Source organism: Heptranchias perlo, chromosome 5, assembly GCF_035084215.1.
Source record: "Heptranchias perlo isolate sHepPer1 chromosome 5, sHepPer1.hap1, whole genome shotgun sequence".
NCBI lineage: Eukaryota > Metazoa > Chordata > Chondrichthyes > Hexanchiformes > Hexanchidae > Heptranchias > Heptranchias perlo.
The window spans coordinates 127,713,914-127,726,296 of NC_090329.1; the positions used below are offsets into that span (position 1 = coordinate 127,713,914).

The 12,383-nt window shown below is 45.3% G+C and overlaps 1 protein-coding gene across 1 annotated transcript in view; it reads right to left on the reverse strand.

The window, feature by feature from the left end:
- The window catches only part of acbd3 (acyl-Coenzyme A binding domain containing 3), a 52,221-nt gene that overhangs the window by 12,801 nt on the left and 27,037 nt on the right, over nucleotides 1-12,383 (reverse strand). Inside the window, exons 4-6 of the mRNA XM_067985187.1 lie at nucleotides 6,755-6,913; nucleotides 5,395-5,569; nucleotides 4,011-4,173 (exon numbers count right to left, since the gene is read on the reverse strand). Coding sequence (XP_067841288.1) covers nucleotides 4,011-4,173; nucleotides 5,395-5,569; nucleotides 6,755-6,913 — 497 coding nt within the window. The remainder of the gene's footprint in view (nucleotides 1-4,010; nucleotides 4,174-5,394; nucleotides 5,570-6,754; nucleotides 6,914-12,383) is intronic.

The window sequence follows — 12,383 nt, forward strand, 5'->3', positions numbered from 1 at the left end:
TTGGATTTGTCTTGCTTTTTGTGGACAGGACATACCTGGGCAATTTTCCACATTGTCGGGTAGATGCCAGTGTTGTAGCTGTACTGGAACAGCTTGGCTAGAGGCGCAGCTAGTTCTGGAGCACAAGTCTTCAGCACTACAGCTGGGATGTTGTCGGGGCCCATAGCCTTTGCTGTATCCAGTGCACTCAGCCATTTCTTGATATCACGTGGAGTGAATCGAATTGGCCGAAGACTGGCTTCCGTGATGGTGGGGATATCGGGAGGAGGCTGAGATGGATCATCCACTCGGCACTTCTGGCTGAAGATGGTTGCAAACGCTTCAGCCTTGTCTTTTGCACTCATGTGCTGGACTCCGCCATCATTGAGAATGGGGATGTTTGCAGAGCCTCCTCCTCCCGTTAGTTGTTTAATTGTCCACCACCATTCACGACTGGATGTGGCAGGACTGCAGAGCTTTGATCTGATCCGTTGGTTGTGGAATCGCTTAGCTCTGTCTATAGCATGTTGCTTCCGCTGTTTAGCATGCATGTAGTCCTGAGTTGTAGCTTCACCAGGTTGGTACCTCATTTTTAGGTACGCCTGGTGCTGCTCCTGGCATGCTCTTCTACATTCCTCATTGAACCAGGGTTGATCCCCTGGCTTGTTGGTAATGGTAGAGTGAGGAATATGCCGGGCCATGAGGTTACAGATTGTGCTGGAATACAATTCTGCTGCTGCTGATGGCCCACAGCGCCTCATGGATGCCCAATTTTGAGCTGCTAGATCCGTTCTGAATCTATCCCATTTAGCACGGTGGTAGTGCCACACAACACGTTGGATGGTGTCCTCAGTGCGAAGACGGGACTTCATCTCCACGAGGACTGTGCGGTGGTCACTCCTACCAATACTGTCATGGACAGATGCATTTGCGACAGGGAGATTGGTGAGGACAAGGTCAAGTAAGTTTTTCCCTCGTGTTGGTTCGCTCACCACCTGCCGCAGGCCCAGTCTAGCAGCTATGTCCTTCAGGACTCGGCCAGCTCGGTCAGTAGTGGTGCTACCGAGCCACTCTTGGTGATGGACATTGAAGTCCCCCACCCAGAGTACATTCTGTGCCCTTGCTACCTCAGGTGCTTCCTCCAAGTGGTGCTCAACATGGAGGAGGACTGATTCATCAGCTGAGGGAGGACGATAGGTGGTAATCAGCAGGAGCTTTCCTTGCCCATGTTTGACCTGATGCCATGAGATTTCATGGGGTCCAGAGTCAATGTTGAGGACTCCCAGGGCCACTCCCTCCTGACTGTATATCACTGTACCGCCACCTCTGGTGGGTCTGTCCTGCCGGTGGGACAGGACATACCCAGGGATGGTGATGGAAGTGTCTGGGACGTTGGCTGAAAGATATGATTCTGTGAGTATGGCTATGTCAGGCTGTTGCTTGACTAGTCTGTGGGACAGCTCTCCCAATTTTTGCACAAGTCCCCAGATGTTAGTAAGGAGGACCTTGCAGGGTCGACTTGGCTTGGTGTTTTGCCGTTGTCGTGTCCGGTGCCTAGTGGTCCGATGCCGGGTGGTCCGTCCGGTTTTATTCTTATGACTTTTCGTAGCGAGATTTTACAACTGAGTGGCTTGCTCGGCCATTTCAGAGGGCAATTAAGAATCAACCACATTGCTGTGGGTCTGGAGTCACATAGGCCAGACCGGGTAAGGACGGCAGGTTTCCTTCCCTAAAGGACATTAGTGAACCAGATGGGTTTTTACGACAATCCGGTAGTTTCATGGCCATCATCACTGATACTAGTATTTTAATTCCAGATTTTTATTTAATTAATTGAATTTAATTAATTAATTGAATTTAAATTCGCCAGTTGCCGTGGCGGGATTTCAACTCATGACTCTGGATTTTAGTCCAGGCCTCTGTAAAAGCTTCTACAGTATGTAAAAAGAAAAAGATTAATGGAGACAAATGTAGGTCTCTTAGTCAGAAACAGGAGAATTTATAATGGGGAACAGGGAAATAGCAGAGCAATTAAACAAATACTTTGGTTCTGTCTTCACGGAAGAGGACTCAAATAACTTCCCAGAAATGCTGGGGAACAAAGGGACTAGTGTTAGTAAATTAGTATTAGTAAAAAAAAGTGCTGGAGAAATTAATGGGACTGAAAGCCGATAAATCCCCAGGGCCTGTTAATCTGCATCCCAGAGTACGAAAAGAGGTAGCCATGGAAGTAATGGATGCATTAGTTGTCATCTTCCAAAATTCTATAGATTATGGAACAGTTCCTGCAGATTGGAGGGTGGAAAATATAACCCCACTATTTAAAAAAGGGAGAGAGAAAACAGGGAATTACAGCCTAACATCAGTAGTAGGGAAAACGCTAGAGTCTATTAAACGACGTGATAACAGGACACTTAGAAAACATCAACGGAATTAGACAAAGGCAACATGGATTTATGAAACGGAAATCATGTTTAACAAACCCACTGGAGTTTTTTTTTTTGAGGATGTAACTGGTGGAATAGATGAGGGAGAACCGGTGGATGTGGTTTATTTGGATTTTCAGAAGGCCTGTGATAAAGTCCCATATAAAAGAGGTTAGTGTGCAAAATTAAAGCACATGGGATTAGGGGTAATATACTGGCATGGATTGAAAATTAGTTAACAGACAGGAAACAGAGAGTAGGAATAAAGGGGTCTTTTTCGGGTGGCAGGCAGTGACTAGTAGGGTACCGCAGGGATCAGTGCTTGGGCCTCAGCTATTCACAATATATATCAATGATTTGGATGAGGGAACCAAATGTAATATTTCCAAATTTGCTGACAACACAAAACAAGGTGGGATTGTGAGTTGAGGAGGATGCAAAGAGGCTTCAAGGCGATTTAGACAAGTTGAGTGAGTGGGCAAATACATGGCAGATACAGTATAATGTGGATAAACGTGAAGTTATCCACTTTGGAAGGAAAAACAGAAAGGCAGAGTATTATTTAAATGGTGATAAATTGGGAAATGTTGACGTACAAAGGGACCTGGGTGTCCTTGTACACCAGTCACTGAAAGCAAACATGCAGGTGCAGCAAGCAGTTAGGAAGGCAAATGGTATGTTGGCCTTCATTGCAAGACAATTTGAGTACAGGAGCAAGGATGCAGGGAGGATGTTTCCCCTGGCTGGGGGGTCCAGAATGAGGGGTCGGACAGAATACAGGGTAGGACTGAGATGAGGAGAAATTTCTTCACTTAGAGGGTGGTGAACCTGTGGAATTCTCTACCACAGAAGGCTGTGGAGGCCAAGTCACTGAATATATTTAAGAAGGAGCTAGATAGATTTCTTGATACAAAAGGCATCAAGGAGTATGGGGAGAGAGCGGGAATATGGTATTGAGATAGAGGATCAGCCATGATCATATTGAATGGCGGAGCAGGCTCGAAGGGCTCTACTCCTGCTCCTATTTCCTATGTTTCTATCTACTTGGACTCCCCCCTTCCCTAGTAAAGTCTGTAAACTACTGAAGGGTAGCAGCAGTGTGGGCAATTTTAGGCATGGAATTAAGAGCATCACTTAAAAACTGACTTGCATTTATATAGCCCTCGGAAACAACCCAAAGTGCTTCACATACAGAGAATTACTTTGACGTGCAACCACTGCCAATGCGTAGGCAAACGTGTGCACAGCAAGATCCCTCAAACACTTCAATGAACAACCACTTAATCTGCACTTGGTGATGTTGGAGGAGAGGGGTATGTTGGCCAGGACACTGGGACAATTCCCTGCTCTTCTTTGAATAGTGCTATTGGATCTGTAACCTTCACCTAAACAGGCAAGTAGAGCCTTAGTTTAACATCTCATCCAAGAAATGGCGCCTTTGACAATGCAGCACTGCGTCGGTACTGTACAGGAGCATCAGCCTAACTGTGATCAAGTCCCAGGAGAGAGTGCTTCCAACAGAAAGTGTACTAGCTTCGGGGGTGGGTGGGAGGGAGGAGACGGGGTGGAGAAAGAGGGGGGTTAATAAACTCAAATGTCTAATACCTTTTGGTCCATTTTCCAATACTTCTTCTGAAGATTCTGGCTCAGGCTCTTTCTCCGAGCAGTCTGTGTGTGTAGCCGTCTGTCCGTTCACTGTCGGGACCTCCCCTACCCCAATGTGGGTTGTTGATACTATTGGCTCCTGTAGCTGTTTCTGTAGTGTGGCCTGAAGGGACCAAAGAAATCCAAAGACAACATAAGCCTGCTGTTCTTATCGAGACACAACCAGCAGGATGTTACAACACAACTGACCCAGGTGAGGATCTATTCCACTAGTCTGGGGTAGGACAGCATTACTTTCTCCCCATCTATTTTCCTGAAGGCTCCGACTCCTCACTGAGGTGTGGTTGCAAGGACAGCGGTCATCCTCTGGTCCGTTGCTCAAGTGGGAGTTATTCATGTATGCACTTTTGTGGTCTATTCAACCACAGGAGGCATCACAGCCAATCCTGTCCTTGCTCGACATCTACGCAGGCACACCGTCAATGTGGGTTGCTGAGGACAGTTTAGGAGCAGGGATGCTGGTTGGTTTTCCCATTCCCAATCAAGAGGCACTGAGCCTTGGCTGAGATCAGTTAACTCAACACAGACTGGGCAGTGAACGTGGGGGTGCTGGTGGCCTGTTCAGCTCAGCTTTTCACTGTATAATCTCAATGAGGAGTTCTCCCCAACAAGAAAGCAGGATGTCCTAGCCAATAAGTGTACTCGATTGAGGTGGGAAAAACAATCAATCTGCACCCCCCACTTCCTAGGCTAGATTGGTGAAAATCACAAATACATCACAGCAATCCTCTGACATGTTGCACAACACTGTAGGACCTCGGTTGGGATAAGAATTTTTGAGGAAAAACCATTAGACTCAAGAAGCCCTTCTATTCTCAACTCCACATACTTGCATCTCACCATCTCTCAAATCCTCTCTCCAGAAACTCTGGAAACCATTTACAGTCCCCCTTTTAAATGTCCTTCCCTGGTGACTTAACTGACTCCATAACCTTTGCTCGACCTCTTTTCAGGCGGGATTAATCCCGAGTATTGATTTAGTCTGAAAGTTTTCCATGTTAGTTTTAGTCTTGTTTGGGCCATGAATTTTAGTTTGGGTCCTCAGAAGAAAATTTAGCTTGGCCACCCCCCAACCAAAAAAAAAAATTTAACCAACAACTTCATTTCAGTTGACGAGACCAGAGTTACAAACTGATACTTAAAAAGTACATCCACCCAATTATTAAAAGCCTACCAGGTCTGAAGAAGCAGGAATTAAGGCTGTGTGGTACTGGCACAGGAAAACTTCCCATTCTTGTACCCACCCTGTATTTGAAGAGGCTAATGTCTTGTTCACTGAACACCGATCCCTTTCACTGCTTGCTCTCTACTGTGCCCACCCTACCTGCTGCTGTGCTAGCTGCACCTGGTACAGCTGTTGCATGTACTGTTGGTAGTGCTGCTCTTGAAGCTGTCGAATCAGGAGTTGCTGTTGCTCGAAGTTGCCCGGATACTGCTGGGCTGCATACTGCTGGAACTGCACTGCAGTCTGCGTGTTTAAGGCAGCCATGATTTGTTGCCTAAAATCAAAAGTTTGAAGAGTAAAGTTCTGGGTTAAAGTCTCTCACGTTTTCACAGGATGATTGAATTTCTGATGCTTTCCTTGCTCCTTTCCCCATCCCATTCACCCTCCTGTCAATAGTCTACTGGATAAATGAACCACCCAACCATGCAGACCGGGAAGGTCCCAAGCTCCAGCACGGAGGTTAGAAACTAGAACCGCCCTGATTCTAGCCAGGCCATTATGGGGGCTCTAATATTGGCCACAGCACCACCAGGCAGGGTCCTGCTCCCCAACATTATCCAATGACTCCTACAGGAAGGTGCCATTTGTAACAGGCTCTGCAGTAATGGCTCCCCATGTTGGGTCGACAACCCAACATCGAGGCTGACACATGAAGAATGGTCACTTTGACGAGGTACAAGGCGACTGATGCTCAGAACTGTATTCCGGCACGAGTGAGCATCATGAGATAGAGCGATTTAATGTTAGATTTTACCCTGGTGCTACTCATGGACACCACTAGGGAAGGCAGCAGATAAATGATTAAATAAAACCACTCTTGGGACAACTGCCAGCCAGTTACGTATAGCAGCGACAACAGGACCAACGACTGCCTGTTGGGGTAGGAGGTAAGAGAAAAAAATATTCACATCCATTAAGGCCTCAGCACTTCGCTAAACATCTCAGAACGCTGCACAATTAATGAGTTTTTGGACTCTTTTGAAGGCAAACGTAGCAGCCCTTCAGCAACAGCGCTATCCCACAAACAGCAATGAGGCAACCTCTTGGCTCTCTCTCCCCCCCCCCCCCCCCCCCCAGCCCCCGGTGGTGTTGGTTGAGGAAGGAATATTGGCCAAGACATCAGGAGAACTCCCTGCTCTTCTTCAATAAGTGCCATTCATCAAATAGTTGAGTGACATGAGAGGGCCTCAGTTTACCATCTCATCCAAAAGGCGGCACCTCCAGTAATCAGCACTCCTTCATGCCTGCACCAGAATGTCAGCAAGTTGACGTGCCCATATCTTGGAGTGAGACTTGAACCTTCAACCTTCAGATCCAGAGACGAGGGAGCTACCAACAGAGCTAAGTTGAGACTATAACACAATGGTAATTTCAATACTAGCAATCCCCAAATGAATGATATAAAAAGCTCATCAAGCACATTTAAACTACTGAGCTTCATCTGATGAACAGCTCTTACTTTTGTTGCTCCATTCGAAACCGTTCTTCCTCCAGCCGCCTCCTCTCCTCCTCTTCCCGCCTCCTTTTCTCTTCCTCCTCTCGCTGCCTTCTTTCTTCCTCCTGCCGCAAACGTTCTCGCTCCTCCTCTTCCCTACGACGCCTCTCCTCCTCTTCTCTCCTGTGGACAGAAAACAAACCGGAATATACTGTAAAACGAAGTGGTCTGCACGCAGGTGACTGCGCAAGTTCCGTATGGATACCAACATCAACAACTTGCATTTATATAGCGCCTTTAACATAGTAAAATGTCCCAAGGCGCTCCACAGGAGCGATCAGACAAAATTTGACATCGAGCCACATAAGGACATATTAGGACAGGTGACCAAAGGCTTGGTCCAAGAGGTAGATTTTAAGGAGTGTCTTAAAGGAGAGAGAGGTAGAGAGGCAGAGAGGTTTAGGGAGGGAGTTCAAGAGCTTAGGGACTAGGCAGCTGAAGGCATGGCTGCCAATGGTGGGGCGAAGGAAATCGGTGACAATTTGGCAAAAAGCCAGAATTGGAGGAACACAGATCTTGGAGGGTTGTAGGGCTGGAGGAGGTTAAAGAGATAGGTAGGGGTGAGGCCATGGACAGATCAAATACAAAGATGAGAATTTAGACAACTGCTTTTACAAGGGAGCCCAGCAATCGGGGAGGGGTGGCATGGACTTCACCTCAGAAGAGAGGTGTTGAACAAAGAGCTTGTATTCAATTAGTTAACACAGAGGGTGGTGAATACGGAACCTGCTGCATGGGTAGACAGATAGTGCTGGCCAACTCAAGTAGGAAATGGATAGATATTTGGCTGAGAAGGGGGTTGAGGAGTATAAGAGTATAGCAAATGGTACTTTCCTAAAGATTAGGCAAGTGGGCCATGCAACATCAGGGATATTGATGGGAAATAGCTCTCTACAGCACATTGGAACCTGGCAAAGGGGGAGGGAAGAGAGAGAGCAGTGAAGTGGATGGTACAGTGCATTACCACATTGTACCCTCACCTCTAGGATCCGGGTTCAAATTCACTCCAGACCTATAAGTTTCCCATCTTCTGGCTATAAGGAGAATGAGTTTGGGACAGCATGAACCCAGTTGCAAGTGGGTGTGGGCAACCAACACCACAAAACTGCCCCTAATTTTGATGGAAAATGGAAACCATGTCTCACTGATTGGAAGTATGATGTGGAGATGATTGGAAGTAGAGCCTGCTCATTTCAAGTTGGGTGCAACACATGTTACTGGGGCAAAGCAGAGGAACCTTCACTCTGCATCTAACCAATGCCATACTTGACCTGTAAGTACTAGATGCAGACACCAGATGCCCAAAATGGGAAAGCATTCCCAATCCCTGTGCACTAACATCTCTGGTTAGCACATCATTTTTTAAAAATAAAACAGATCCCATAAAAGCAGACTTCAATGAGGAAACAATCGGGTGCTTTTTGATCACCGTCAGCTCCCCTGTTTCATGATAAAAAGTAAAATTAGTGCAGAGTTTAGATTCACCTTACTTTAAACAGAGGCGGGTAAATATCAGGATCAGACAGCCCAGGGAGACAGTGGAGGTGCATCAGTGTCAGCAAAATCATGACGGAACTAGGTAAATATTATTTGGCCAGGAAAGGGACTGAGGTCTATGATTTTCCATTTGACTTCAAACCAGGAGCAACTGAGCCGTATGATGTGATTTGGAACCACAGGGCGGCAGTTCGGCCCATTGTGCCTGTATGAACTCTGCGAGAGCAATCCAAAACTGATCCCATTGCCCTGCTCTGCCATAGTTCTGTATTTTCCTCTGCTTCAAAGGTTTATCCAATTTTCCATTAAAAGATGCAGTGGTCTCTGCCTCTTTCACTCCCTGTGGCCAAGTATGCTCCAACAACCCTCTGTGTAAAGGGTTTTCTCCTAACTTCACTCCTCGCGCTCAGTGACAATTTTAAATTGATGTCCTCTTGTTCCGGACTGCACATGAAATAACCTTTGTTCACCATCAAAACCCTTCAGAATTAAAAAACTTCTATTAAATCAGGCATGGACATGATGGACCGAATGGCCCCAATGGCTGCCCCTCTGTGCCGTAACTTTCTATGATTCTATGAAATCTCCTCTGCTGCAGTGGAAATAGTCCTAGTAACTAAAGTCTTTTTTTCCTCCATTCTTGGGATCTGCACGTTGCTGGCCCTGGATACAGCCGAGTGGTTTGCTAGGCCCCTTTAGAGGGCAGTCAAGAGTCAACAACGTTGGTGTGGGGATTGGAGTCACATATACGCCGGACCGGGTAAGGATGGCTGGTTTCCCCTTAGTGGCACCAGCTTTCTAATTTCCAGATTTTTTTTCCGAACTGAATTCAAATTCTCAATGGTTATTCGCCCAGGCTTTTGGATTACCAGTAGAGAAACATAACCACTATACTACCATGCACATGCAAATTTCTCTTCATAGCTAGAGTTCCCCATCCTTGGCATCATCCCGGTAGATCTACACTGCATGCCTTCCATGGCTTTAATGATCTATCTATAATGGAGCACACAAAACTGTACATCTTCTACAGGCATGTAAACAGTAAATGGGTAGTAAGAGGAGGGGTGGGACCGATTAGGGACCAAAAAGGAGATCTATGCATGGAGGCAGAAGGCATGGCTGAGGTACTAAATGAGTACTTTGCACCTGTTTTTACCAAGGAAGAAGATGCTGCCAAAAATCACAAAAAGTACACGATGAGGTAGTTGAGATGGGCTAAAAATTGATAAAGAGGAGGTACTAGAAAGGCTAGCTATACCTAAAGTAGATAAGTCACCCGGTCCAGATGGGATGCATCCTAGGTTGATGAGGGAAGTAAGGGTGGAAATTGCGGAGGTATTGGCCATAATCTTCCAAACATCCTTAGATACGGGGGTGGTGCCAGAGGACTGGAGAATTGCAAATGTTACACCCTTGTGCAAAAAAGGGTGTACGGATAAACCCAACAACTACAGGCCAGTCAGTTTAACCTCGGTAGTGGGGAAACTTTTAGAAACGATAATCCTGGACAAAATTAACAGTCACTTGGACAAGTGTGGATTAATAAAGGAAAGCATGGATGTGTTAAAGGCAAATCATGTTTAACCAACTGGATAGAGTTTTTTGATGAGGTAACAGAGGGTCGATGAAGGCAATGCAGTTGATGTGGTGTATATGGACTTCCAAAAGGCGTTTGATAAAGTGCCGCATAATAGGCTTGTCATCAAAGTTGAAGCCCATGGAATAAAGGGGGCAGTGGCAGCATGGATACCAAATTGACTAAGTAATCGGAAACAGAGTAGTGGTGAACGGTTGTTTTTTTTAAGACTGGAGGGAGGTGTACAATGGTGTTCTCCAGGGATCAGTACTAGGACCATTGCTTTTTTTGATATATATTAATGACTTGGAGGTACAGGGCACAATTTCAAAATCTGCAGATGACACAAAACTTGGAAGGGTAGTGAAAAGTTAGGATAGTGATAGGCTTCAAGAGGACACAGACAGGCTGGTGGAATGAGCAGACATAAATTTAAGGTGACTGGCAATAGAACCAAAGGTGACATGAAAAAAACTTTTTTTTTAAACACAGCGAGTGGTTGTGATCTGGAATGCACTGCCTGAGGGGGTGGTGGAGGCAGAATCAATTGTGGCTTTCAAAAGGGAACTGGATAAGTACTTGAAGGGAAAAAATTTGCAGGGCTACGTGGATAGGGTGGGGGAGTGGGACTAGCTGGATGGCTCTTGCAGAGAGCTGGCACAGATTTGACGGGCCGAATGGCCTCCTTCCATGCTGTAACCATTCTATGATTCCATTACTGTTAGCCCTAGTTTTATCATATGCTCAGTTAGTCTATGTATCCACGAACTCTCTTTGATTCACTCCCTTTTCATTTGGTGGGATTGTATTATTTTGTACTCTGTTTCTCATATTCTCATTGCTGACCCATCAACTTATTAGCTAATTTGATCGCTTTTCTCAATGTTCTTTTCCAGTCCAGCGCCCATATCTTTGTTCATTATCCTTTTCTAGTTTCGCGTTGGATGTAACTATGATGTGGTTGCTAATTGGTCTCCTCTCATCGGTTATTTGTCCCATTTCATTTCTCAGAACTAGATCAAACAATGCTTCTTTCCTCGTTGAACCAATAAAATGACATAGGAAACAGTCTGGGATGTCTGACACATGATCCATCTTTATTGCATTCTATCTTGGGATTGTTAAAAATCATCCATTATTGCCCTGTTCTTACATATCAGAGTCTGCATATTTTACATTTTTTTAAAAATTCGTTCATGGGATGTGGGCGTTGCTGGTAAGGCCAGTATTTATTGCCCATCCCTAATTGCCCTTGAGGAGGTGGTGGTGAGCATATCTTTGCATGCTGGTGATGACAATACTCTAAAGTGGCTGGAATTATATGCAGAGTCTGCAATACACTAAATAATAATGAGTCTGCAGAGTTCCTCCTCTATCTGATCTCCCGTTTGGTGGCTGCTAATACTTACTGAAAATTGCCTCTTTCTGTTCCTCAACTCAATGCATAGGGATTCCACCTTCATGAAATTCCCAGGACATTAGGTTCTTGCACGGTGATAGAATCCTTTATTAATACTTCCACAGCTCCCCCCTTTTCTCCCCTCCCTATCACTCCTCAAAATGTTACAACCAGCAATATTAAGTTCCTAAATCAAAAGCAACACACTGCAGATGCTGGAAATCGAAATAAAAGCAGAAAATGCTGGAAAAGCTCAGCAAGTCAGGCAGCATCTGTGGAGAAAGAGTTAATGTTTCAGGTCTGACGAAAGGACTTTGATCTGAAAGGTTAACTCTGTTTCTTTCTCCACAGTTGCTGCCTGGCTTGCTGAGCTTTTCTAGTATTTTGTGTTTTTATATTAAGTTCCTAGTCTTGTCCAAACCTAAAACATGTGTTACAACTATTAGATCATAGCCCTCCATAGTTAGTAATTTTTTTTTAAAAATCACTCTCGGGATGTGGGCCTCGCTGGCAAGGCCTGCATTTATTGCCCATCTCCTAGTAGTCCTTGAGGAGGTGGTGGTGAGCCTTCCTTCTTGAACTGCTACAGTCCATGTGGTGAAGGTACCCCCTCAGTGTTGTTAGGTAGGGAGTTCCAGGATTTTGACCCAGCAACGATGAAGGAACATTGATACATGCTCCTCAATCTCCAATTTTGTTTTGAATGCTTTGTGCGTTGACATATATGACACTGGAGAAAGCAACCAGTCAGTGCTCCCCTCAAAGTAGTTAGACTGCTGTCATTAAGTGGAAATCTGCCACTTCAAAAGTATTCTGTTTTTAAAGTTATAATTAAGAAAGTTGATTAGTGCCAATAGGGCGGGTAGCTCGATCGCTAAGGTGTAGGCTGCGTATTAACGTTACTCACGCTTCAAATTAAGGGTTTGTGGGATGAAACACCTACGTTTAACAAATTTAAGGGCTTACTTTGCTATCTATTTTACTTGGACTAAAGAAAATGGATAAAAGAACGAGCTTGTATATAGCACCTTTCGTGACCTCAGAACGTCCCACAGCACTTTCCAGCCAATTAAGTACTTTTTGAAGTGTAGCCACTGCTGTAACATGGCAGCCAATCT